This window comes from Aristolochia californica, unplaced genomic scaffold (assembly GCF_029961685.1).
Source record: "Aristolochia californica isolate CCGP_79_NKW_82.1479 unplaced genomic scaffold, dmAriCali1.0.hap1 SCAF_11, whole genome shotgun sequence".
NCBI classification, from domain to species: Eukaryota; Viridiplantae; Streptophyta; class Magnoliopsida; order Piperales; family Aristolochiaceae; genus Aristolochia; species Aristolochia californica.
In genome coordinates, this window is record NW_027181782.1 from 35,325,876 (window position 1) to 35,352,710 (window position 26,835).

At 39.9% G+C, this 26,835-nt stretch overlaps 5 protein-coding genes and 1 long non-coding RNA gene across 11 annotated transcripts; 5 read left to right on the forward strand and 1 right to left on the reverse strand.

Annotated features, from left to right (window-relative positions):
- Positions 1-194: 194 nt before the first annotated feature.
- LOC137944360 (sugar transport protein 10-like) lies at positions 195-1,857 on the forward strand. Its single transcript, XM_068790021.1, has 2 exons — positions 195-324; positions 406-1,857. The coding sequence occupies exons 1-2, from the start codon at positions 195-197 to the stop codon at positions 1,815-1,817; spliced, it is 1,542 nt and encodes a 513-aa protein (XP_068646122.1). The 3' UTR covers positions 1,818-1,857.
- Positions 1,858-3,239: 1,382 nt separating this feature from the next.
- LOC137945020 (E3 ubiquitin-protein ligase RING1-like) lies at positions 3,240-10,840 on the reverse strand. 6 transcript variants are annotated; one of them, XR_011110877.1, is made up of 3 exons: positions 9,690-10,840; positions 3,725-3,814; positions 3,240-3,477 (listed from the first exon to the last, which is right to left on the reverse strand). XR_011110877.1 is itself a non-coding variant. In XM_068790887.1 (2 exons), exon 1 carries the CDS (start codon positions 10,788-10,790, stop codon positions 9,699-9,701), a length of 1,092 nt encoding a protein of 363 aa, XP_068646988.1. In that variant the 5' UTR covers positions 10,791-10,840; the 3' UTR covers positions 3,544-3,814; positions 9,690-9,698. The 6 variants fall into 6 exon arrangements, 3 of the variants coding, with proteins under 3 accessions (XP_068646988.1, XP_068646989.1, XP_068646990.1); XR_011110876.1 differs by having other exon boundaries at positions 3,240-3,480; XR_011110878.1 differs by lacking the exon at positions 3,240-3,477 and adding an exon at positions 5,006-5,139 and having other exon boundaries at positions 3,544-3,814.
- Positions 10,841-13,057: 2,217 nt separating this feature from the next.
- Positions 13,058-15,571, forward strand: LOC137944633 (thioredoxin X, chloroplastic-like). The gene is made up of 2 exons (XM_068790335.1): positions 13,058-13,491; positions 15,127-15,571. The coding sequence occupies exons 1-2, from the start codon at positions 13,156-13,158 to the stop codon at positions 15,331-15,333; spliced, it is 543 nt and encodes a 180-aa protein (XP_068646436.1). The 5' UTR covers positions 13,058-13,155; the 3' UTR covers positions 15,334-15,571.
- Positions 15,572-16,563: 992 nt separating this feature from the next.
- On the forward strand, positions 16,564-17,930 carry LOC137943496 (uncharacterized). Its single transcript, XR_011110756.1, has 3 exons — positions 16,564-16,703; positions 17,231-17,406; positions 17,898-17,930. It is a non-coding gene; the product is annotated as an uncharacterized lncRNA (long non-coding RNA).
- A 66-nt stretch (positions 17,931-17,996) lies between these two features.
- LOC137944763 (uncharacterized) lies at positions 17,997-21,167 on the forward strand. Its single transcript, XM_068790506.1, is given in 4 exon segments — positions 17,997-18,090; positions 19,204-19,369; positions 20,501-20,633; positions 20,635-21,167. Coding segments are annotated over 4 exon segments (480 nt in total). The 5' UTR covers positions 17,997-18,032; the 3' UTR covers positions 20,758-21,167.
- Positions 21,168-24,582: 3,415 nt separating this feature from the next.
- LOC137945021 (transcription factor TCP7-like) lies at positions 24,583-26,500 on the forward strand. The gene has a single exon (XM_068790890.1). The coding sequence runs from the start codon at positions 24,723-24,725 to the stop codon at positions 25,482-25,484; it is 762 nt and encodes a 253-aa protein (XP_068646991.1). The 5' UTR covers positions 24,583-24,722; the 3' UTR covers positions 25,485-26,500.
- Positions 26,501-26,835: the final 335 nt, after the last annotated feature.

Consider the following 26,835-nt stretch of genomic DNA (forward strand, 5'->3'; position numbering starts at 1 on the left):
GGATTCCTCTGACTGGGCACGAATGGGAGACGAAAGAGTTTGTAGCCACAGATGTCGAGCTTTGCTTTTTTTGGGTAGAAGAGAAGGGTATAAGAAGCGAGGGGTCTGTGGGGAGAATACTCAATCATTGAAGTTTCACAGAGAGCAATTCCTTTCATCGTCATTGGAGAGTTGCATTTTTTGTTGGTTTCAGAATGGCGGGGGGACTCGTTGCGCAGGCAGAGGTGAAACACTATAGTGGGAAAGTCACCACCTTCGTGTTGGTTTCTTGTCTCGTTGCAGCGTCCGGTGGACTCATCTTTGGTTATGATCTTGGAGTTTCAGGTATGAATCAGAGCAAATTGTTTAATGGGTGTCTGCGAATTACTATCGAAATTAATTGAACTGTTCATGGATTGAATGCAGGTGGAGTGACATCAATGGACGTGTTCCTGGAAGATTTCTTTCCGGGAGTGTACAAGACGATGAAAGACGAGACGAAGATGGAGAGCCAGTACTGTAAATTTGACAGTCAGTTACTGACGTCCTTCACCTCGTCGCTCTACTTAGCGGGGCTGATCGCATCCTTTTTCGCCTCCGCCATCACCAGGGTTTTCGGCCGTAAGGTGTCGATGCTCTTCGGCGGGCTCATCTTCCTGATTGGTACCGCCATTAACGCCGCCGCTGTGAACGTCGCCATGCTTCTCATCGGGCGTCTCCTGCTCGGTGTCGGCATCGGATTCGCCAACCAGTCGGTGCCGGTGTACCTCTCGGAGATGGCTCCCCCGCAGATCCGAGGCGCGCTCAACATCGGTTTTCAGCTCGCTATCACCATCGGAATCCTGGCTGCAAACTTCGTGAATTTCGGCACGAACAAGATCAGTGGCAGGAACGGATGGCGAGTGTCGATTGGACTGGCGGCCGTCCCGGCTCTGATCATGACAGTCGGAGCTGTCCTCCTCCCCGACACCCCCAACTCCCTCATCGACAGAGGCCACAGGGAGAAGGCAAAGGCGATCTTGGAGAGGATCCGCGGCACCACCGAGGTGGAGGAGGAGTTTCAGGACCTCTGCGACGCCAGCGAGGAGTCCATGAAGGTGAACCACCCTTGGAAGAACATCTTAGAGAAGAAGAACCGCCCGCAGCTCTTCATGGCCATCGCCATCCCCGCCCTGCAGCAGCTCACCGGCATCAACGTCATCATGTTCTACGCGCCCGTTCTCTTCAAGACCCTCGGCTTTGGCAACGACGCGTCGTTGATGTCTGCGGCCATCACCGGCGTCGTCAACGTCCTCGCCACCTTCGTCTCCATCTACTGCGTCGACAGGTACGGCAGGAGGTTCCTCTTTCTCGAGGGTGGCGTCCAGATGATGATCTGCCAGATCGCCGTCGGCACCATCATCGGCGTGAAATTCGGTGTAGCCGGCACCGGGACGATCTCGACAGGCATCGCAGACCTGCTCCTCCTCTTCATCTGCGTCTACGTTGCCGCCTTCGCCTGGTCTTGGGGACCTCTCGGGTGGCTGGTCCCCAGCGAGATCTTCTCCCTGGAGGTGAGATCAGCCGGGCAGGCGATCACAGTCGCCGTCAACTTCTTCTTCACCTTCATCATCGCCCAGGTCTTCCTGAGTCTCCTCTGCAATCTGAAATTCGGTCTCTTCTACTTCTTCGGTGGGTTCGTTGTGATTGCCACCATCTTCATTTACTTCTTCTTGCCGGAGACCAAGAACGTGCCCATTGAAGAGATGAGCAGGGTGTGGAAGAAGCACTGGTTCTGGAGCAAATACATCCCCGACGACGCGGGTATCCAAATGCCGGAGAAGAAGGTCGTTGCGTAGACGGCTTCAATCCGGCTACGTACTTACGCCGGCCGGTAGATTTTCCCTGAAAATTGAAGAATAAATTCAGCAGAAGAAGAAAGAAGACGGTGCAGAACCAGAATCAGGCAAGAAGTCGAGAGAGAAGAGTGGAAACAAGAAATCAAAGAAAAACAAAAACAAAAACAAAAACGATCAAGGATTTGAGATTGGGGTTGTACTGTTCTCTACTGCTGCTTTCGTTCCTTTGATTGTACCACATTCGATTTTTTTGAATGAAACCATCAAGCGGGTTGCTACCTACTTGACCTTCTATCAACTTTCCTCTCTCTCTCTCTCTCGAAAATTGCTATTTATGTTATTTCTCTATTAAAATTATTTTCTTGGATTTTTATTTAAATTAGCAAAAAATATTTAAATATTTTTTTTCTATATTTAATGTAACATTTTATAACAAACCAAATTTTCACACATGTTTCGATCTTATATCTTATTAATATTAGGGTTTTTTTATCATTTAAAAAAAAAAATTAGGGTTTTTTACTCCAAGTCTACTTCGAACATCAAAATCTAAGTCAAACCAATCGAGTTAGATCGGGACTAGGAACGAATTAAAAGAGATTCAACCAAAACAAAAGAGTCCAAGTCTCTCCTTCCCATTCGACTCGTCTAGTCCAAAATCTGATCTCACTCACCAGAACAGAGAATCACTCAGTGAGTGGGAAAACCATCACTATAATAAAAGAAAAACCCTAGTTCAACAGCCAAATGGCCTTTTGTTTTTCTTCAATGTTAAAAGACACCCATGTATGTAGGAGTAGAATTACTAGTAAATAAAGAAAATTGTCATAGAGATGACAAATAATTATAATTATGTAAGATGGTGTATGTCCTCTTATGTCTTTTTCCTTTCAAAACATGTAACCCTAAAGGTATTATAGTCATTATAATTACTTTTACAAAACTATAAATATACCCTCAAGGCATGGGGTAAAACATTCAAGGCTCTTCCTCCTGGCTCAAATGTGAGTTCATACGCCTCTCTCTTTCCTCTTCCTTTTCCCTTTAGTTTTTTTCTCTCATCTCTGTAAGAACTAGATTCCTCTCTTTTCTCCTTCCCTTGAGATTTCTAGTGTTTATGTCGTATCTTTAATTTGCTTTTCATATAGATTACGTGAAACAATAGTTAATGATCATTTTTTGGTTTACTTATTACATAATTTTTTTATTAATTCATGGAAGTAATTTTTTAGAAAAAATTATTTATTCAACCAATTTTCTTGTGTATAATAAAAATAAAATATTTTTTTTATAAATAAAAAAAATCACTTTAATGCTTAATGGTTTATTTTTTGGAGTAATGGCCTTCTCCTCTTTAAAGGCAAGAGACATCAAATGAAAAAAATTGTCCCCATGTTTTTTTTTATTAGCATGAACCTCATAAATAATGTGCCTCCCTTGGCTAATCTGGAATTGATCAGTTATTTCATCTTCACAAATATCTAAGTGTTTTTCACTTCATGCAGCCTAAGAGCAAGTTGATGAATAATTTAACACAAGCTTGAACATAGATTACCCATTCATGGTGACAGAATTGGATTTGGAGGTAGACAACGTTTCACTCGTCTCTTGTTATCAAGAAGGCAGAAACCAGCCTTTCTCCTTCTCACCCAGAACGCAGCTGCTGAGTGTACAAGAGATCCCTCGGTCATACACCCATTATATATGCTAGAATTAACATTCAGTATAAATAAGTAAACTCAATATGAATGGCAAAATTACATAGAAGAAAAACAAAAGAATCTCAAGTTCAATAAAAACAGGTTTTCTGAACATTATCAGGGATATCAAAACCCAAATATATCAACTTTCCATGTATTTTCTTTGTTCTACTCAAATGTAGCCAACAACTGTTTGTCGGTGCTAACCTTCTTCCATGCTCATCAACCTCAGGGCCCTGCTCTTCATCATATTTCTCAGTGAAGGTACTGTTTGCACAAGGATAAGTTTGGTATGGCCTATGAAGCAGAAAAGGAACAAGAGTTAACCAAAATGGATTTGCAGAAATTTATCTTTTGCGTTTAGGGCACTTAATAACTAAAGAGTTCTGTTCCAATCACTTATAGAAGAACAGAAGTAGATATTGTAATTATTCATAGGGCATGACAAGAAAGAAAGATAAAAGAGAAATAGAGGGGAGAAGAAGAGAAGAGGAGGAGAATTTTTGAAATATAGGAGAGAAATTTCTCTGCTCAAGAGGCTGCACACTTTTAAACCTACTCTAACCACTACTGTAGTTGGACTCGTAATCAATGCCAATAATAGCTTCCTAATTAAGAAATTAACACCTTGAGTACAATTATAATACTATTAAGCTTCCTAATCATACAGAAATTCCCTGAATGAGAAAACTCTCCGTTAAAAAGAAATATATCTTAACAAATCAAATCCATTACAGGTTCAATTGCCCAAGGAAAACAACTAAAAAGAATTAAGGTGAAGGGAATAGCTAGTTAAACCCTTAACAAGAGAATTAATACAGTATAAGAAAAAGGAAGGGAAGTTGATTAAAGAAAGTAAAAGTTCAAAACCAACTGAACGGATTAAAGATGACAATGGCCGGCAGGTAACAATAAAAATCAAGAGAAGCCAAGCAAGATATGACAGTAATTTTATGTCAATTAATCAATCGAAAATATTAAAGTATCAATCCCAGAAACCCAAAAATGAAGAAGATCAAGCCAAGAAACTTCAAATGCAAAATTTGATCAAATTAGATGAAAAAAGCAAGGGAAATTGATTTTTCCAGACTGCATGATACTCTTGAAGATATAGTAATAATTATGATTTGAAAGAAAAACAAAATAAAACAAAGAAGAAGTATGAAAGTGGTGCTAAATTTGGAACCAATATAAAGAAATAATAGTGGCAAACAAACAAAACATAAATGATTTGGCATCACCAATATAGAAAAAGAAGCCTTTGAATCAAAATGAAGAAGCTTGATGTCAAAAAACATTAAAAAAAGGTATATATTTTGAATAACACTAACATAGAGGCATCCAGGGTGAAAAGGGTGAAACTTTTCAGACTCCACCCTTTATAGTTCAGGGAGACACAGCAATGTAGTATGCTGGATGCAGCCTTCCCCTCCCCTTCCCTGGAGGCTTGCATATATTCTTGATGAATTTTATTATCTGTATAATAACCTGGAAATCTGCTGGCAGAAAATTCCCAGATCTGCTACTACTATATCTGATTCTCAGCCAAAGATAGTGTCCCCCATCATTCTCTTGTTGTTGGCGCCACTTTTCCTTTTTTTCTAAGCAACAAAATCCATCAACTTAACAAAAAAAAAAAAAAAGTTAGACCTAAGAATCATGTTGCCATGAAATTTCCTAACCTACTTTAAGTATATAAATCTGTAAGAATTTTCTTGTATATCAAAGATTCTCTAAGACTGTATAGCTATTGTGAAATTATAAAGAATAAACACACATCTGATTCAGATTATAACTTGCATCAGAACCATTTCTCCACAGTTTAGACACACCTTGTCAATTTCAGGATTCCTAGCAAAATATGAGCAACTTGAACTTGCACTAAGGAGAAGCAAAATAACAGAAACTGGGGCAGTGATAGCAGGCAAACACAAAGGACCAATGACGATCTAGAATAGGCAAAGAACATGAGATCTTGTTTTCAATCAATGATAAGAGTCCTTGTTTCAAAAGAAAAAATAAAAACGAAAATAATAAGAGTTTGGACCAGGCAGAAACACAGAAACCAATTACTGAGCATTTGAATCACCTAAAGCAAGAAAGCGTGTGATTTGCTATACCACATGTAACTATTTCAACTAAAAATTCAACTTCAACCATGCCAAAAAGCCTATATACTTAAATCAAAATAAATCGGTTATATTAAAAGAAATCAGTGTTAAAACTATCACTTGAACAGAGTAAAACAAATCCAGGCCATCTGCAAAGGTACACAGAAAGCCTCCTGCAATGGAGTATACTCAGCCAAAGCAACAAAAAGAACCAAGGAAAATACATCAATTACGAATGGACATGAAGGCAAAAGGGGCAACTAACAACTACTTGGGAGTAGGATCCTAATCTAGCTTATGTATGAGGAGTGTAATCAGCTGCCCGAGGGGCATGCTGACCCATCAAGTCTTCGATTTCTTCAAGTTCATACCGAATGCACCAAGGCGGAAAAGACCCATGGGGGCACCAACCAATAACATCTATAGAATTCCCCTCCAAGGCATGGGAGCCAAGAGATGATTTCTTAGAGAGAAAACCCCTTAGGGAAGGGCTAGTCTCAGCTTTAGTGGAATTTGAGAAACCCAAAGACCAGGAGTAGGTAAAAATAGTGTTACCTAAGGTGACTCAGAAGATGCCTCAATAACCAGCTGGTCTAGGTTGCCTCTGGAGATGTGGTTAAAATTGAGCACAATAAAAGCTCCACACCAAGGAGTTAAAGGGTGGAGTCTTTTGGGCATAAAGGAGGCAATTAATTTCCAATTCCTACAGATCATTGTATAAGTGTATTCCTTGAAACGGTAGTCCATGAAAGGATCTTATGTATAGATTTCTAGATGAATCCCTCAACAAATAAATTTTTTTTTTGAAATTTCAGAACTTTCTGCAGTAAATATTGCTTCAATGAGCAAGATTTGCTGGAAAAAGTTCTTTGATCCCCCTCATTCCAAATGCTCCAATGAAAAAACAGCCATAGAGATGAGCCACAATAATCTACCATTTACAAGAACAGATGAGCCAATGAATTTGTATGATTTGATTACCAGAGATATAAGGAAGTAAAGTTTAACTCCAAATTTGTTCAATGGCATCCCATACTTGAAAGGAGCACTGGAACAAGAGTTGGTAATTGTCTCACCTTCAAGAATTGGAGTTGAAAGAGCATGGGAAAAGGAGTTGATAATTAAAAAAGCAGAAATACCTTTGAAAAACAGCAAAAATCAATTGCTAGTGTAATTGAGGCTGATACACTATTTTGGGCTAGTCCACTTCCGGAATCCTCACACCCATCTAGTGTTCACATTGAAATAAGTCTTACTCTTTTGAACCTATGTCTGCACTTGCACAATGGGTTTGCCTTCGCTTAAATTAAATTTTGATGGTAGTTCCTGTGGAATCCTGGGGCTTACTGGTAGAGCTGGTGTAATTTGGGAGTGTGCAAGTAATATCTTCCTGGTTTATTTTGCTCCTTTTGGCTTGTGTAACTCTATAATGGCGAAATTGAAGACCCTTCTTCACGGTTTGAAACTCAATTCAGCATGTTTTTCCTCTCCCTTGATTGTTGAAGGATACTCTGTGGTAGTCATAAGCTGGGTTTCAAGGAAAGAAAAATCTTCCAAGCACATCTCTTAGGTTCTTTGATGAGATAACGGATATTTCTGGTAGCTTAAAATTTCTTGGTCCCACACCCTTAGAAGTGTGAATGTGTTGGTAGATTCCCTAGCTAAGGAAGGAGTAAATAGGCAACATCCTGTTGTAGGTGATTTTCTTCCTATTTGATTGTTCATCTTTTGATATGTATATTGCTTGATGTAATCTTCTCCTCTTTGAGAAGCTTCCTTTAATGACATATACTTCTCATTGCTTCTAAAAAAATTCTCTCCATCCCACAATTACAGAATTTGCAATTGAGACCAGACAGCAGCTTTCCACACCTAACTTGAGTGAGGTTAGAATGCTTCCATCCAAGCACACAAATATAGGGGCAGCAAATGTTCAAACCACCGACAGTTCCCTCACCTTTGGGAAGTGTTCCTCAAGACTCGATTCTTAAACTCCCAGTGGCATTTCATTACTATCTAATTTCTGAAGTCTAAACAACTGCACTTATGAAAGTCAAGCCTGAAGGTTAAGGCCATCTGCAAGAAAAACCCTCAGAAACACGAGTTAGAGAACAACAACTTGCTGCAATTTGAAGGGCCAAGTAGAAATGGAGACTTAAAGATGCATGCTCCTCAGTTGCTGGCAAATAGGTCTGAGTTTAAGTACTTGGAAAAAAAAAATTTGGCATAAGCACAAATGAGACCAACAAAAAAATCATAATAATGGTAGCAAGCAGAAAGCAAAATAATAACAAAAAACGTTTCTCTTAGCATGACTAGTTTTGTGTTTAATATAATAACTCATAGAGGTCACTGCAATTCTTTAACTTCAATCATTCCATGCCATACTTCTAACACTTTGTCAAAGTTTAAACTGACCTATATATGCTATCACCACAATGCACGACAGTTTAGATTTCCAACCCTTAAAAATTTACATTCCAGATGGTGAAGAGTGATATTGTAGAAATATATAAGAGATCCCTTCAACTAAATGGGTCACAATCATGTGCAGCTCATGAAATAGATACAGCATGAAAAGCAAAAACGATTGTATGATTCACTAAGGTCTTAAGCTTGCTATACTCTCCCTTGATCTAGGCTTGAGACGGCACCAAAAAAATTATTTATTTCCGATCCTTAAAAATTTACTTTCCAGATAGTGAAGAGTGATATTGTAGAAATATATAAGAGATCACTTCAACTAAATGGGTCACAATCATGTGCAGCTCATGAAATAGGTACAGCATGAAAAGCAAAAACGGTTGTATGATTCACTTAGGTCTTAAGCTTGCTATGCTCTCCCTTGATCTAGGCTTCAGACAGCACCAAAAAAATTATTTATATATTCTTGATGACCCCAATTGGATGAGCATCATTTTCAAATAAATAAATAAATAAACAGTTGGAGGACAGATGGAGATGGTGCCTTGAACTCCTGCAATAGCAAGAGAGACAACAAATCAGGTAGCTCTCTCCATGAAGTGTGACAGATAATTGTCCAAAGATTAGCAGAGGCCTTTGGCTTTTGGCAATGAGATAGTTGGGCCTCCAGGGACCATCCCTACCTATACATCACCAAATAATCAAATTTGAGGTGGACACTAGAGAAATCTATGAGAAAGCCCAGTAAACAAAAAAAAAATAAAAAAAATCACGGACATATAATTAATCTTGTAGGCCATGTGAACCTAAGAAGGTACAAGTGTACTAATGTAATGACCACTCCAACTCTTGTCCAACTCATGAAGCCAGGATTAAAATAGTTGCCTAAAATTTTATAAGACACCATATAAGAAGATCATCAAGCTTATGCACACACAAACAAACAAAAATAAATAAATAAAAATTAAAACTGAAAGTTTATTTGACAATAGAATTTGCTATTGACTTCTACAGCCTATCGGTGCTTATTTTAACAAAATTCACTTTTCCCAAAAAATAATAATAAATAAACACACAAATAAATACAACATGCACATTTGATTTGCAATATGCACGGTATATAGAAGCCTTTTTCTTGGACATTGCAGCAATGCTTGAGGCGTATATTTACATGTCACACTGTCTACATTACATTTTGCATATTATAACATCACCTTTTGGCAAAGAAAACTTGGAGCAAAGTCAACTGACGTACACTGGGTACACAGAAAGTTCACACTTCCCTGCTTAACTAAAGCAGTTCTACGTCAATGAGATGACAGATATCTCATTCTTTACCATTTTCATCGGCAAGTCCGGGCATAAGAAACATAAGCTGATTAATTTGAACTCTTACTACCCAATGGAATTGGTTGGCACCCGTCTTTGAATGTACATGCACACAAAGCGAACATTTTTAAGGCAAGAAAACTGATAAGAGAACAAACTGCACTCTTCTTCCGGTTGCTGAAGTCCCAGGGCGACCACCATATTGCCAATAAAGGCATTGTGTGGTCAATTGAAACATTTCAAAAAATATGAAAAATAAATAAAGAATACTCATAATATCATAAGGGAAAGAAATAAGAAAATAGTACCGCAGCTCCTCAATCCAAGTCTTCTTGCCTGGTCTCATTTCCCGAACCCGGATTGCCTTGGTTGCGTGAGTTCGACTCCCCTTCATTATTACCATGGTCGTTATTATCATTCCTTCCTACATTACTGGTGCTAGTTTCTGCCATAGATCCAAACCTAAATGGCCATGGCAACGAAATCCTAAATCTCCTTTCACCCGTCCGCGCAGCAGAGTTGTCCTGTCCTGTTTCGCTACTACCAGAACCTGAAACTGCAGGTGCCGCCTGATTTGGTGGAGGCGGCGTTCCCCTAGTACGATGTTCGTAATCCGGATCATCCGTGAGCAGCTCATACCGACACACTGGACAGGAATTATGCAAAGCAAGCCACGGGAGGATACAATCCGAGTGATATATGTGCTTGCATGGCATCAGTTTGGCTTCCGATCCCAGCTCAAACGTATCTTTACAAACAGCACATTGCTCAGAATCCGTAGCAAGCAAGTCCGCCGAGACACGGATGTTCGGCAAAGAATCAATAGCCGATTTCGCCGCCGGCGGGGTTCCATATCGGTTGGGGTCATTCTCGGCAAGCTGCTGGATCAACTGCTCAAGGCCAGGCCCAATAAAATAATCCCCGAGATTGGCAGGGAAGCGAAAACCACCGCCGGCACCATCAGACGGATTATTCTCCAACACAAACTGTATATTCGCCCCACCGGCCATAAGCGAATTCAGATAATTATGCAAAAAGATGAAAGGATTAAACACGTCAGGATCGACGGTACCCCCAGAGCCAGATCGATGATGACCCATAAGCCCAGTAATATCCGTCGGACTCTGTATATCCATACTACCAGAAGAGGTAGAAAACACGAGCGGGAAGCCGCCAAGACCCGCGGCGAATGGCGAGGGAAAGGGAGAGAAACTTTCAGAAAAGGGGGATGACAAGGGATTGGGATTACGGTTCGTGTCCTCTTGCTCCTCGAGGAAGCCGCCGTTGCAGTTAGGGCAGAGAAGCTCCGAGGAAGGGGACGGGGTCACGTAGACGTTCCGGTTGCATTGGTAACACCAGTACTGCTGCGGGGAGACGGCAGGCTCGCCCGGGTTTCCGGCGGAAGCCATTGCTCCGGTGGAGGATTCCTGGGAGGGTGAGGAAGAGGGGTAAGAAATGGAGATCGAGAAAGGGAAGGAAAGGTTGAGGGGCGGCCGGGGAGGGTTTTATAGATTAAACTGTTCTATGTAAAAAAATAGTTGACGGGCGAAAACTTGTCTTTGGCGCTTTATTTTTCTTGTCGTCGACGTGGTCGTTTTTTTTTTACCCCGTTTTTCCAGTTAGTGCTTTTTTCTCCGGATTAATATGAGGAGAAGCGTTTAGTGTGAGACTCTACAAGACCTCCATTTCCTAACTTCTTACATATAATGATAATAACAATAAATAAGAGTATGACTAAAAAACACATTTAAAATTATAATTAATTTTAATTTTTAATTTAAATTATTCTTTTATGCATTTGTGATTATGTTTCATAAAATAAAATAAAATAATTTTATTTTTAATAAAACTGGTGAGCCAATAATTGAAAACAACCTCGTTTTATTTATAATAACAATAATTATTATTATTTTTATAATTTAATAATTTGTTATTATCATTTTATTTTTATTAATATTATTATTTACAAGTTTAATCAAATTTGATAATAAATAGAGAAATCTAAAAATTAATAACATTTGGGACCACTCACCTATTATTATTTATTTTTAATTAAAACATGATAAAAATATCAAATTACATTGACATTCAATGTGACCCACTTAAGTGACAATGCAGCCAAGCCATTTTAAATTATTATTATTATTAGTATTAATTTATGATTTGATTGGATATAAAAAGTAGTATAGTGGTTAGAAAATTGGTATCTCTAAAGAAATCATGATTTGAGTAATATAAAAAATATTTGTGTTAGCCTTACTTGTTGAACTATAAAAAGGCATGGTTACATAACTTGTCGAATGATTTAGGGCCAATCAAATTTAGGGTAAAAAAAGTTAGACTCCGCCACTTATATTTTTTAAAAGGCCTCTTGATTCATTCTAAATTAAAATTCTGATATTAGAAAATTGATCCCATGCATGATTCATACCTGGTTTTCATCGAGCCAAAGTCGATTAGTCAGTCCTAGATTGTGTCGAAATACCTTGATAAAACCCCATATATTAGCATTATTAAATAAAATAAAATATTATAATTCAAATATCAAAGTTATGGGTGCATCTAAGCATGAATGTCACAATAAATATCTTGATACATAAACAAGCCTTTTTTCAACCTAACAAACAAGTCTCATGTGGAACCTGACCACCTTTTTTTATTTGACTTTAAAATCAAATCTTACTTTGACCCTCATCAAGTATCTTGTTATAAAAGACCCTCTACATTCAAGTCCACTTGCCCTTATTTAATCCTGGTCAATTATGCATTTGAGACTCTTAAAATTCAACATATAATGAATAATAACCATGTTAGTGTTTTTTTCTAGGAAATGTTATAAAAGCATTTCTAGTTAGAAATGTGTTTCATGGGATCATTAGTGTCTCATATTTCAAGGAAATAATTTTTTGCTCGAAAATTCTTCTATGATTTTCTTATTAAGACATTGCAACGTTGTCTTATCCGGAGGTTGTTTCTTCCTCTCAATGTTGTCTCTTCCCAGTGAATAGTCCTTTTCTATCTCTATCCTCTTTTACGACCTTGTTTTTTCAAACTTTAAATTGAACTCAGAGCTAAAAAATTTTAAGTGAGTTTTAGCTCGAGCTAGAGTAGGGTTCTTCCTCAACATATATTTAAAACTATAAATAAAAATTTATAAAAATAAATAAATAAAAAATAGTTATGACAAATCAAGCTTGAAAAATCTCAAATTCAATTTTGTTATATTTAATAAGCCTTTTTTCCAGAGTTTGTACTCAAGCATAACTCAATTAAAAGTGTTACCCCTACCTTGGACCCTTTGTTTGGAAAACCAGTAGTTGGCGGAATTGTTTTCCATACATAACCGATATATTCTCTTGTTTAAGTCGGTATACCTCCTTGACAGAGTTAGGTGGTTCCGGTCCACCTGGGTTAGGTTCTGTCCATCCCTGGTCTACCTGGGTTAAGTACTTAACTTTTTGCACTTAACAAACCGGTCTATTAAGTTATATTAGCTAGGCGTTTGACACTCTTCTATCGGCTATATGCTATGGAAAAAAACCCGATACGTAATATTGATACGTATAGTTGACACGGCCACACCCATACCCAGTCGAGGCCACACATTTTCTCCCAAAAAGAATTACATATTTACGATGGCTTCGGATAATACATTCTCACTCGCGCCGCACCAATGCCCACCATGAAACAGCTAGTTCTTCCCACCTTCTTCACCTTCGATAGGCTCTCTGCTTCCCCGTCTCCGCCTCCGCACTTCCGGCTCTTGTCGGAATCATGGTGACTAGCCTATGGACCCCGCTGCCCTCTTTCCGGCTCTTGTCGCTGCCTGCAGGGAGAAATTCGATCGGCGGGTCAATCGGTTTCTCTGCTTCGAACAGGTTGTGTTACCGGTCCGGTCATCGTCGGAATGTTGGAACTTTTGGATCGGTAGGGAGGAAAAGTGAGTTCTCCGTGCGGAGGTCTGCGATTAGATGCGGGATTGATGAGATTAACGAGAATGAGTTTCAGGAGAAGGTCTTGCGTTCGGATACTCCTGTGCTCGTTGAGTTTGTAGCGAAATGGTGCGGGCCTTGTCGATTGATCGCTCCTGCGGTTGAGTGGGCGTCTGAGGTGTGTATTAATGTCTATTTCTTTCTCCGTGATATCGTTCTATTCATTTTCCCCTCGGCTTATTAGTGTTTGCAATTAATTTGTCAATTTTTTTAGAAAAATGTAACTCAATTTTCAGGAGATTAAACAAGTGGCAGTCACAGAGAACTGGAACATGGTTCACCAGCTATATTTCTTGTCACTTGAATCGACTTTTAACTATTGAATCACCTAGATTTTGATGGTGAAATCCGCTCTTCTGTTTGTTTAAAGTTTAATGAGCTGTTACTGAGGAGTTTTGGCTATGTTGTCTCTCTGGCCTTGTCGATTCCACTGGCAGTTAAGTTGGTTTGTGTCACTCAGCACTACAAATTAGAGGCGTATCCGAAACATTCGTCATGCTCGTGTTATGCTAAATTAGTTTTGGAGCAATTTGCTTTGTATTTTTTTTTTTCAATAAAAAGAACAATGAAGCATTGTCAATTGGATGTTTCTGCTTCTCCGTCTTCTCTCGATTAAACCGATCCATGGCTGGGGAACTTTCTTTTTGGTAAAATTGAACCTTAATTTCGTATCTTAGTTGTGAATGGTTAGGTTCTCCATTTTGTCCAATTCTTGCAAAAGGCATAGTCAGCCTTAACTTGTTGTCTACATCTGAAACTTTTGCATATTTACATTAAAAAGAGTCATTATCTCTTGCTGCGTGCGTGTTTACTGGTTAACTGATTCTGAAACTGGTTACTTTTAAGTGTTATTTGATTGATGTCAGTCCATTAAACGTGTGAGCTCCTTAACAGCCATTATCATTTGGTGAAATGCAATATGAGAATAGCATCCCGATAATACCAGTGCAGTGGATCCAGAGGAAATGTTGTCTATCAATTTTCTGTGGCATATTTTCCAAAACAAAGGGGCTTATCTTGTTCATCTTTCACTGAAGAACTCTCTATGAACAATTTTTGGTTTTCATTGAAATTGCTTTACTCCTGTTGCTGCATTTGTTTGAGACCTTGCAAAGACATTTAACAGTTGAGGGTTTTCGTTCTGAAGTCTGAACTAATCAGAGCCAACGAACCAAACCAGTAGTCTTCGTTGTTCATATTTGGTTCATACTTCTAAGTCAAGATTTCCTTTCCCATTAAATGCGTATTTTGTAGTCATCCATGAAAATTGCTGTTTTTCAAATGCCAAAGTATTACCTGCTGGTTGCCTCTTGGCACTACGTAATAACATTCCACACCATTGAAATTGCATGGCATGCACATTCCATATGATGGGGTTGTCATACTCAAAGTGAGAAAAATCATTTACCAAAGGACGAAGCTACCTCATCTATTTCTGTACTGATTCTCATTGTTCATGTATAAACACCTCAATCACTTCTTACACGTTGTTGTTGTAAATTTTACAAGCAGTTGGTGGACCTCTCCCAATCTGCTGATGTTTTTAGCAACCATTTTCATTTAACTTTTGGCAATTTTCTGTTTTTGAACAAGAGTTTATGACTTAGAAGTATTTAGTATTATTTCTGTATTATCAAGACAAAGTTAACTTCTTGATGTTATTGAATTCTACTTAATAGCTGGTGAAGTAATTCTTGGAGTAAGAAAATAATCTGATTTCAGAGGTTTCTGAAATAATTACAATTTATTGCAGGAATACAAGGACAAAGTAATAGTTGTGAAGATCGATCATGATTCCAATCCCAAACTGATAGAAGAATACAAGGTGTATGGCTTGCCAACACTGATTCTTTTCAAGGATGGTAAGGAGGTTCCAGAAAGTCGGAGGGAAGGTGCAATAACAAAGGTTAAGCTGAAAGAATATCTTGATGCCCAATTGGCATCGGCAACCGCCGGTTAACCAAGTCCTTTTTGACACTTATAAGTAATCAATCATGCTGTTTCTTCAAATTGTTATGTCATTGGTGAAAGAGGCTGATTCCAGTGTCAACGTTGGGGATTGGTTATTTGGTTTTTATCTGTTTATTCTTTTCTCTGTTGCACTCAGTGGACAGCTCCACAATCCAATCTACTGTTGTTCACAGGTTCAACTTTTTGTAACTTTAATACTTCAATGATGATATGTATTTTAGCAACAATGTCCAACTTCACAATTTCTACATGTTGATGGTAATTCTTTGTTATCTAAATCCAGCTGCATCCAGGCATCTTCTTTACTTCTCTATTCTTCATCAGCTGTCTCAGTGTGCCCACCCCATCCCAGTTACTTGATTCTGCAAACATATTTGATAACAATTGTACCTTGATGGATCTTCTTTCTCTAAAGCTAAAGCCTGCTCTGCTGCCCGTGTACCTGTTTCAATTCCCCATGACTATTACAGGCACCAAGCAATGTCTGCAACACTAAAAAATCAGGCTTGAAGGGCATATTATTGATTAGAGTTACAGCATCTTTAGCACTTCCTGTTCTACCAAGGAGATTGACCATACAAGCAAGGTGGTTTGCTCCTGGAGCAATGCCATAATCTGAGTTATGGATGAGAAGTATTCCCACCCTTCATCAACAAAGCCTCCTTTGTCTGCATGCATACAGCTCACATATGAATGTGATGTCAATGGACTTGATGTTCTTTAACCTGATCTCCTCAAAGATCTCCAAAGCTTCTCTTGCTATACCATTCTGAGCATAAACCATGATCACAGTGGTCCATAAAACAACTGTTTTCGTTCATTACTCGAAACCCCTCAAGTGCACTATCTATGGATCCACATTTTGCATACTTGTCTATGATTGTATTATCCACACAGGCATCCATGGCATCCCCAAACTTAACCCTCAACTGTGATTCTTCTTCCCTTCTTCCAGAGACACCACATTGGACATGCATTGATTGCAGTTGCTAGCGTGAACTTGTTTAGCCATATTCCTACTGATCTCATCTTCGCAATGACATGAAGAGGTTTTGCAGGTTGCCCACATTGCAGGCAACCAGAAGCCATCTGGGTCCATGAAACCACATCCTTGGAGGGCATCTCGTGGAAAGCTTTTGATCCCTCCATCAAGTTCAGGTCTTTCAAGCACATATCAGCTAAAGAATTACCCAGACAAATGTCCTCTCCACAACCGCTCTTAACCAGTTGGGCATGGACTTGCCAGCCGCATTTCAATTCTACAAAAGCTGCCAAACCAGTGAGAACACTTGAGAATGTGAACCTATCTGGCGGCATCGTTTCCTGGTTCACTCTACACCAGAAGCTCCAAACTTTAGAGTAAGAACATTGCAAACACTAATCTCTTGTCTCACATTTCCTGAATAGTTGCTCAGCTTCTGCCAATCTTCCATACCGGATCAGTGCAGTAAGGAAAGCATGAACCAGAAAAAAAAAAAAGATTCTAAGCCAAACCGGATACTAAGCATTGGGTGCACTAACAAGGGAGAGCTCATTAGGCCTTAGCCCTTCTCGTTGCATTTGTTGAAAAGGAGAAATAGCCTCCGCAGGGTATCCCGTCTGGACAAATCCAGCTATCATGGCAGACCATGAGACAACATTCCGTTCAGGCATTTCGTCCAGCAACTGCAAGCCATCACCCAGTTCCCCACACTTGCAGTACATGTGCAGCAAAGGGTTAGAAAGAAAAAGGGTAGAAAGCAACTTTTCTTTGATAAATTTGGGATGAATTACTTGTCCCAGATCTACACGAGAACTTTGGCCACATTGCTGTAAAAGAAGCGCGAGTTTCTCTTCCTCCAACTCCATGTTTCTGACGATGCTTCCCTTGATGTTGATGTATGCAGATGAACGTTTTGCAGAGTTGAGGTGGAGCGAGGTCTGCATATCCTGATCCACCGAAGAATGCCATATCGCATTTCATGAACTGGGTGCAACCGAAACGGTAACTGCAAATCCGAATTCCAAACCCCGATACAGATGCTTCTTCCCTGGGCTTCTTCAAACATGGAGAGAGAGCGAGGTATGACTAGACGAAACAATTGATGGAGTCTGTTCGCCAACCCGCGAAAAACTATTTGCTAACGCAGGAAAATTAGCGGCCAACGAAGTCGGGTCAAGTTGAAAATAAATCAAGTCATGAATCAATAATTCGAGCGAAATGGAAAATTTCGAAAAAAAAGAAAAAAATAATTAAGAAATTAAATGCATATTTAACGATCAGATTAATCAACAAAATAGAATACCATTTCTCATTAATTAAATAATTAATGAATAATTATTAAATAGTTTACATGAGGTTTTCTTTGGGTACTAAATGGACTAAATGGAGCCGATTTTATTTTTATATTCATTTCCTCCTTGTAAAAATTAGAGTCGATAAAATTTAAAAATTATATATCTATTAAAACCAAGTAATTGAGCTTATTTCAGACTTGTGTTAATGAATTTATAATATTTAAAATATATTTTTAAATTTAATAACTCATGTGATTCATTTACCGTATTGGACAGTGGGAGAGTGAACCCGCCTTCGTTGAACCGGTGGGGCTCAGATCAGTAAAATCCATGGCCCGGGTTGAACTTCGTATACTCTAGAAAGCTCGAGTCCTGAACCCGTGGGCGTGAAGACAGAGGGCCAGAGTGCAGATGGACGGCAAGAAGGAGAAAAGCGCCGCCAAGTCGCCGGATTATACACCGGAAAATGGTACAGCAGCTCTACCTCTATCACATCTTAAGCGTTTATGTTTGTTTGCAGCCGGTTCTTAAGATGGTTCTATCTTCTTCGCAAACGAGAATCTTTTACTCTGTTCAGCGGATCTAAAGAGAGTAGAGTCATGTGAAACTTCTTATGAGCTCTGCGTGTTTTGATTTATGGAGAAGTGATGTTTCGTGATTCTGAGTTTATATTTCACTTCAAGTGATCGATGAAGTTGCGTACTACGATTGATATCGAACGCGTGTCCAGCTGCTTTTTTCCCCTAGTCGTTCTATGTTCGTTTTCTTATGAAATACATACTTAAAAAAAGAAGTTTATTTGTAATTTTCGCTGAGAAATGGCGTGGACTTTTTAATTGTGTTTGGAAATACTGAAATAGCTTGTTTTTGGGCCTTTCCACTTCTGTTTGCTACCTATTAACATCTGGTGTGAATCGGTCTATCTAATGTCGAATTATACAGCGTGAACTTGACGAAACTTTTTTGAGGCGCTGAACTAAGCTTGAGTCGCTGGTGTTTAGAGAGGTTAACCGCGTCAATCTGTGAAAGGATAACTGAAATGAATCATAATGACACATTGCAGTATATTGAGTTTTACCCAGTAAAGATGTAAAGTTGAGAAACAGCTATTTTCCAAAGTCGAAACCGGCAATACTCTCTTGTAATTTAGTTCATATTATTGCTTCACATATACATTGTTAAGACCATTAAAAAGGAAAACATTGACATGCTTGGTGAGCCGTAAGCTGTTTACTCATGGTAGAGATTACTTGTGTCCAGTTTTGTTCTCTATACAATTGTATGAGGCGTTAAGCTTTTGTCTTTCAGTGAGGTAGATGAGCTTGATAGGTGCGATGATACATCATTTTGAGTATGTTATTAACGAAAACTTATGCTCGAACGATTTCTAATATTTTAAAATAATTGGTTTGAGTTTGGGCGTTATGTATCCCAGTTATACACTGTTGATCAGGGATTTAATCAAACTTCTGTATTTCATATGACATTTTTCTTTTACCTCACATTCTTTTTGTGAACTGGCTTGCATATTAACTGTATAGTTTATAGAAGTTATAATCAAATGAGATGTTTGTTGTTTCAGATTCTGAGGATGATGAAATAGACTACACTGTCAAGCCAGACTTCTATGATCCGAATCTTGACACAAAAGATGAAACGTGGGTTCATCACAGAATCAAAGGACGTACCTCTGATGCCATTCTCAGCTGCCCGGCTTGTTTCACCATTCTTTGCTTGGATTGCCAGCAGTATGAGCCTGGACATAGACTTTATATTTGAGGGTTTGAAAAGTCAAATTCCTTGTTTGTAGTCATCAAATTATGCATTGATATCCTGATGACCCTTAACTTCCTACTGCACAAATCCTTTAGATTTTGTTTTGAAGAGCTCCTATATGATGACTTGGACTATATAACTGTTAGGCTAGATGCTTTCTTCTTATGTAAAAGTGATATGACAAATTCTCAATTTTTTTGTCAAAAAAAGAGTTGACACTTTTTGTTCCGTCGGGATTAGCTTTTTCATCTGATTGAATTTGATAGCAATGAAACAGTTGAGCTCTCTAAAATAGTCCTTTCAAAGGTCAGTAACATATTGGTCACATCTAAATAAACAACAGCTTTGCAAATTGTTTAAGGTCAGTATGTTTTCTGCAACTGCTAACTGGCTATTTGCCAGGCATGGATGTTAAACCTTTATTTTTTTCAAAGCTAGTTCAGCTTTCTCATCTCTTGGTACTTCCGGCTATTTATTTCTTACCACCTCTTTGCATTATAGAAAAACGTTTCTGCAACTTGATCCCATAAAAATCATTTGCACACATCCGACATGGCTGCATGCATTTGAAGGATTTGACTCCATAATGATAGAACCGTAATTTTGTTGTTTCATTGTAGCAGAATTGCATCGGCTTCGTTTCAGAAAATTCAGTTACAAGCTGTCTGTTATCTGTTACCAATGCTTTTTTTATTTCTTTCTTTGTTTTATCGACTTGTAATGCAGGGGACTGTTTATGCTGTCTCAGGAAAATAAAATGAAGGGAAATATTTCATATTAAGAAATAAATTCCCTTTGACCATTTTCTTGCGTTTGTGTTTTATTCTTTCTATCATTTCCAATTGGAGCTGTGGAGAATTCAATTTAATTTTTTTGTTGTACTGGAGGAATTGAGGTTGAAATTTAAATTTAAATTGTGATCTTATGGAAAATTTTTGTTTTTCTCTTTGTTCCTATGGTTTCATACTGACACAACCCACTCGCAACAGCTTCTCAGAATTGCACTTTATTTCCCTTATCTTCCATCCGTGTCATTCTCTCTTTCCTTTACATCATTTATACCTCTTCTCAATGCTTTGACTGCTTTCATATGATTGACACAGGCACGAAAAATACCCCACCCAATTCAGAGCCATGTTTGTCGAGAACTGCAAGATCAAGAACAACCAGATCCTGCGAGAGAAGGAGAAAAAGCCAAAGAATTCAAGGGCTTCCATCTCTTCCACCAATGCCTCTAGACATCCCTGAAACTGCAGCTACATTCAAACCTGTTTGCTGTTCAGTTTGCTCCACCGAGGTCGGAGTTTTTGATGAGGATGAAGTGTACCATTTCTTCAATGTCCTTGCCAGCGAACCATGAACTCGTGGGGCAACATTGCGAAGCAAAGCTCAATGGGCCTCCAGGAACATGGGAGGCCCAAGCCATACTCAGCACCCAAAAGCAATTGTATAAGCAGGATTATGGAAATTAAAAGTGAGGGAGAGGGAAAAATTAGTGATTGAAGGGTGTCATTTTATGTGACATTTAGGGCGTGAGCCTTACCAAAATTTCCTGAGATGCCGAACTAAGCTACAGTTGCTGGTGTTCTAGATGTTTAGAGAGTTTAACCATATTAATCTGTGTGAGAGGATTCCTGGTTCGTCTGACTTGTGGGTTCATAGCTGCTATCTTCATGTCAATAGTGAAATGAAACATCATATATTGCAAAAGTGTACCATTTATCATTCATTATGATTATCCTTTTTGTAATTCAAATATTCATGCTTATTGAGCCGTATGCTGTTTACCCATGTTAGAGATTACTTCTCTCCAGTTTTATAAGCTACAGCATTTGTTGGGCCGTGAGTTTTTGTATTTCAGTGAGCAAGATGAGCTTGATAAGTGCAATAATCAATCATTTTGATTTTTTTTTTTTATCTGAGTTTCTAAACTTTCATCTAGTTGTTTGGTTCTGGTGTCTTTTCTTCTGGTAATTGGTGTGCACATTAACTTTATTATGTAAGGTCTTGATTAGACATTTTACTCAGATGAGATGTTTGTTGTTTCAGATCCTGAGGATGATGGAATAGTCTACAGTGTCAAGCCAGATTCCTATGATCTGGATCTTGACACAAAAGATGGAACATGGGTTTGTCACAACCAAAGGACGTACTTCAGATGCTATTCTCAGCTGTCAGGCTTGTTTCACCATTCTTTGCTTGGATTGCCAGCGGTATGTGCACTTATCAAGCTCATCTTGCTTCTGTTTGAGGATTTGAAGAGTCTAAATCTTTGGTTACATCCTACTGCACAAATTTTTTGAATTTGTTTTGAAGAGCTCCTGTTTGATGACTCGGACAATATAACTGTTTGGGCAAAGATGCTTTCTTTTTAAGTGACGTGATAAGACATTTGAAGGCCCAAAAAAGTTCAAACTTATGGTTCTATAATGACTGGCTTGTTCATCTGATTAAATTTTAAAGCAACGAAGCAGTTGGGCTCCCTAAGATGGTCTTATCAAACCTCAGTAAGCATTTCAGTCACATCTAAATAAACAACTGCTTTGCCATTAGGGGGCCAGTTGATGGGCTTCTGCAACAGCTAACTGGCTATTTGAAGCTAGTTCAGCTACGTCGTTTCTTTGAACTTGGTCTGTTTGTTTAATTTTTACCATTGCTTGAATAGTCAAGAAAATGTTTCTGCAGCTTTATACCCATTAAGGTCATCTGAAAACATCTGCCATGGTTGTACGCATTTGAAGGATTTGACTGCGTTGTGACAGATCTGTAATAGTTGGTTCCTCATATGCAGTAGCACTGTTGCATCAGCTTCAGTGATCTGTCGCGAATGTTTAATATTGATTCCTTGATTGTTTTATCGATGGTAATACAAGTGGCTGTTTGTTTGGACTTTTACAAATCATTCGCTCTCTGACCAAAATTTCCATTTTGACTGGTTTTCTTGCATGTTTTTTGGGTTTATTTTTTTTCCATAATTTCCATTTTAGAGTAAATGGAAACTCATATTTAAATTATTTTAACTGTTTTATGAAAATCCAACACAGTTCCGAGTCCATTTCGTCGAGAACTGCCAAAGATGAAGAAGAACAACCAACCAGATTCTGCATTTTAAGAATTGAAGGCGGTCATCTGTTCCACCATTGCTGCAGCCATTAAAGAAATTCCGTCTGCTGTTTGGAAGTCTCCCTCTTCAGCAACCAGACGAAAGGTAAATGGATAAGCTCATAAGTATGATTATAGGAGGGAGACATTAATGATTGAAGGGGAGTCGTATTACGCGACATTTAAAAATCTTAACCAAATTCCCGCTGCCCGCTAAGCTCACGATAATGATATAATCATATATAAATTCCAAAGTACCCACAAAATCTTTACAAGATGTTGTCGGCTTGCTACATAAAATACTCGATTACTTAATGGCCTGATCAGGCTTTTAGATGTGAAATTTCCAATAACAGGCCGCCTTTTCAGGATATCCCAGAATTCTTCCGCTGCAGGCTGTTAGCCTACTTCATTTATGCCTCAATCATTGGAACTTATAACGGCGGTGAGTACCTGATCGTCTTCACTTAGCCACCACATCTGTCCATTCCAGCCGTTCATCGCTCATGCCCTCTCGGTGGGACCGCAGGTACGTGTAAGGGAGAGGTGGGTATTTCGGTTATTTTAGACGGCTTGTTTATATCAAAATCCATTTAATAAAAATAACGTTTACGTAACATATAGTATTTGAGACAGACAACCAGGTCAAGCAGCAGCAGTGGGCCCAATTTGGAGTCTTCCTGTAGAATGGGATCTGAGGCTTGAAGAAGTGGGTCCACTTACTAAAAGTCGCCCACGTGGGTTCACTGCACACGTGTCTGACATAACCTGACCTTTATCTTTCTTAATTCTCTCTTTTTTTAATAAAAAATCAACGTAAACCCAACCAAAGGAATCCGTTGCTACAGCATGGCAGCGCAGGATCAGAAGCGTCAGTCTACTGGGCCCCACGGGAGTGAATGCGCGAAAACCGTACAATGGATAAGCCGGCGACGTGGATGCAACGATGGCCACTCGATCTACCTGTCGCCAGCCCAAAAGAGGGAACCCGCTGCTGCAAGGCGAGGGGCAGAACGGTGACTTCGTTCGAGTGCCACCTGCGCTAACTACCACCGTAACGTACATTTGCGTCTGGCACAGCGGCTTTATGAGTTATGACAAGACGCAGGTACCGCTGTCCCCCCCCCCCCATTGACTTATGAAGTTACTAAATTAGCCTCTAAACAAATTTTAAATGACACACCTTTGTCGTTCTTATCCATTTTACATCAACCCTTTGGATTGACTATTTATCAAAGCCATTAATATTTATGTCAATATAAATAATAAAATTATAATTTTATTTTTATAAATATAAATAAATATTTTATGGGCATTACCATTAACGAATCAAATAGATTTCTAATTTTTTTCTGAAAATTTCGATATAGATATTGATTAAATATATTTTTATTTAAGTTTTTTTTTTTATTATGGACATAATAAAAAAATCTATTGTACGGGTTGGTTACCTTAGCATGCAAGCTGGGGGATTTTGTCACATTGGATGACACATAAATGCCAACAGCTTACTTGAAATGAAAGAAGCTTGACTAAGCACCTAACCAGATAAAATAAAAAGGTGACATTGTCACACACATCATCCCACCAATCTCATCGAAGTTCCTAAAAATAGTCTCTTTCCCATCTCGTCCCCTAAAAACCCTAATCCTCCCCCTCAATTTGGCAAAATTTCGATCAGCTCACCGGATCCGGGAGATTTTCGACATTTTGTCGTTTCTTCGGGGGCAGATCGGTGATTCTGCCGCGGCTGAGTCACGTGAAAAATCCTTCCGGAAGAAGAAGACATTCCCCTCATTGGCGCTGCCCGGAATTTTTTTTTTTTTTTAATCTGGATTTGGGTTTAATTAATCTCCCCCCGGATTGACGACAGCGGTCGTTGTAATTCCATTAATTCCGGGCTGTCGGGGTGGTAGAACCGTGGTTTTTATGGAATCGAGGGGTGGATTGGTGGAGATGAGGAACTGTTGAGTGGGCCCTGGTGTCAGCGTGTGGGCCCTCAGACCCATGTGCCCTCCCGCCTGTCTCCACCCGCTACTGCCGCTCAATGATTAGACTCCTCTTTTCTCCCTCCACCCAACACACAGACTCTCTCTCTCTCTCTCTCTCTGCTCAGCACGAAGCTTCTCCTCTGGTGTTCAATCCTTTGGTTTTTCCCTCGAACGCCGGAATCTCGTTCCCGACGGAATTTTGTGACCCTTTTTGGTGAAGTGATTGGAGGCTATGTCGACGCCGCCAGACGCCGGCGCGGGCGGGGGGGCAACTACGGCGACGAACGGGGTGTTGACAGTAATGGAGCAGCCGCAGCAGCAGCAACAGCAGAGGAATGGGGCGCTGGCGGTGAAGAAGCCGCCGGCGAAAGATCGGCACAGCAAGGTGGACGGACGGGGAAGGAGGATTCGGATGCCGATCATCTGCGCGGCGCGGGTGTTCCAGCTCACGCGGGAGCTGGGGCATAAATCGGACGGTCAGACGATTGAGTGGCTGCTCCGGCAGGCGGAGCCGTCGATTATCGCCGCCACGGGAACGGGGACCACTCCGGCGAGTTTCTCCGCGGTGGCGGTGTCTGTCCGCGGGTCGAGTACTTCGTCGACTACGGCCGCCTCGCTTGATCTGAAGCCCGGCCCGACGGCGCTGTCGCCGGCGCCATTTATTCTCGGGAAGCGGTTCCGGAGCGACGACGACGGTGTCACTGTTGCAAAGGAGGTGGATATCGGGCTTACGGGACCCACGGCGGGGTTTTGGGCCCTGCCGGCGAGGCCAGATTTTGGGCAGGTGTGGAGCTTCGCGGCGGCGGCGCCGGATATGATGATGCAGCCTAATTCCCTGACGGCGCGATTCGCGCCGACGATGGGGGAGGCGTCGGCGGCCAGGGTGGGGAATTATCTGCCCATAGCGCAGGGGCATCTCAATTTACTGGCGTCGCTCTCGGGGCCTTCTTCAGCGGGGCCAGCCGCGAGGAGAGAAAACGAGCAGCAGCGCTGATGATGTCGGGGTGGTTAGGACTTAGGGTTTAGGGTTTAGTCCTTTTTCTTGAATTTGAGTGAGTTTGATTAGGATTTCCATGGTACTCTTCCCTCCTCCCTTGCTCTTCCTCTAGACAAATTTAGGATTTCTACCTTTTTCTCTTTCCGGGTTGGGAGTTCTGCTGGGAGGAGAGACTGGGAAATTGTGATTTTTAAAGGAATCGCAGCTCTTCTGGTTGTCTCCACGTTGACAATGGCGTCTCTTTTCAGCTGTATGCTATAAGAGCTTGGGGAATTCCGGTCCGTGGATGAATCCTCTCTGCACTTGTGCTGCAAAGTTAGAAAATATTTGGCTTTCAATCATGACGAAGACGATTTAAGCTTTCCCAATTGATTGATGCACTAATTTTTCGTCAAGAACACGTATGATCAAGGTCTGGAGACTGGACTCTGGACCAAGTGGAAGCAGCTCTTTTTTTGCCATGCTATGAAGAGATGAGTTCTTATTTAAGAGTTGCTGCCCAAAAAAATACATTGTTTTCCCTGGTCTGAAGGTGTTCGTTCATTCACTGTGACAATTGCGATGGCAGCAAAACTGGAGGTCATATAAAGAAGTCAGATGTGCAAATGAATGGAAGCAGAACTTTCATCTTCAATCCAAAAATGGGATTTTTGAATTGCTTTGTGCTGGAGTTCGTCCAAGGTCCGGAGGAAGGCTTGCCCAGTTGAGCTTGGGTTGCGGCTGGAAAGGCGGTGGGAGATTAGGGTTTGTGACTGTGAGTGAAGTCTCTCTTCCTCTCTATCTGTGTCGGTGTGAAGAAACTAAGTTAAAAAAAAGGAAAAAAAATGAAGGTTGCACAGCAGCAGCTTCTATTAAAGACTGTAAGTTTCTGCCTTAGTTACAATTTGTATTTTTAGCCATTTTTCCTGGGGATTTATTAGCCTGAAATAATGGGTCTTGATCTGTATGTAATGGATTGTTTGATCTGTTTGGAGTGTGAATAAAAAAACTACAACTATTTTTGTTGTTTTGCATCTGCTCTGTTTCCTGTTTCCTGTCTCCTGTTTTCTCATTCCAATTTATGACAAGGATTAATGAGTCTATTTACTCTACTAGAGGCTCCAAACCTTGTATCTTACCATTAATGGCAATCTTCTTCATGATTCAAACATTTCATCACTGAGCGGGTACTTGCTGTCTCAACATTTTTGGACATTCACCCCATCATCAAATGTGTTGTCCAAATGATGAATTATTTGAACCCAGATCACCATGAGAACATGGGCTGTTTACTGTTGACACTGCTATAATGCTCGACTTGCTCTGGAGGAGTCTGGCTTCCATTGCAGTTCATCTTTACCAAACAGGA

Bases quoted from the DNA above. Each gene is read 5' to 3' on its own strand.
- LOC137945020 (XM_068790887.1), bottom strand. From the start codon at position 10,790: ATGGCTTCCGCCGGAAACCCGGGCGAGCCTGCCGTCTCCCCGCAGCAG.
- LOC137945021 (XM_068790890.1), top strand. From the start codon at position 24,723: ATGTCGACGCCGCCAGACGCCGGCGCGGGCGGGGGGGCAACTACGGCG.
- LOC137944360 (XM_068790021.1), top strand. From the start codon at position 195: ATGGCGGGGGGACTCGTTGCGCAGGCAGAGGTGAAACACTATAGTGGG. The intron at 325-405 runs GTATGAATCAGA...GATTGAATGCAG, and splicing joins TTATGATCTTGGAGTTTCAG to GTGGAGTGACATCAATGGAC.
- LOC137944633 (XM_068790335.1), top strand. From the start codon at position 13,156: ATGGTGACTAGCCTATGGACCCCGCTGCCCTCTTTCCGGCTCTTGTCG. The intron at 13,492-15,126 runs GTGTGTATTAAT...AATTTATTGCAG, and splicing joins CGGTTGAGTGGGCGTCTGAG to GAATACAAGGACAAAGTAAT.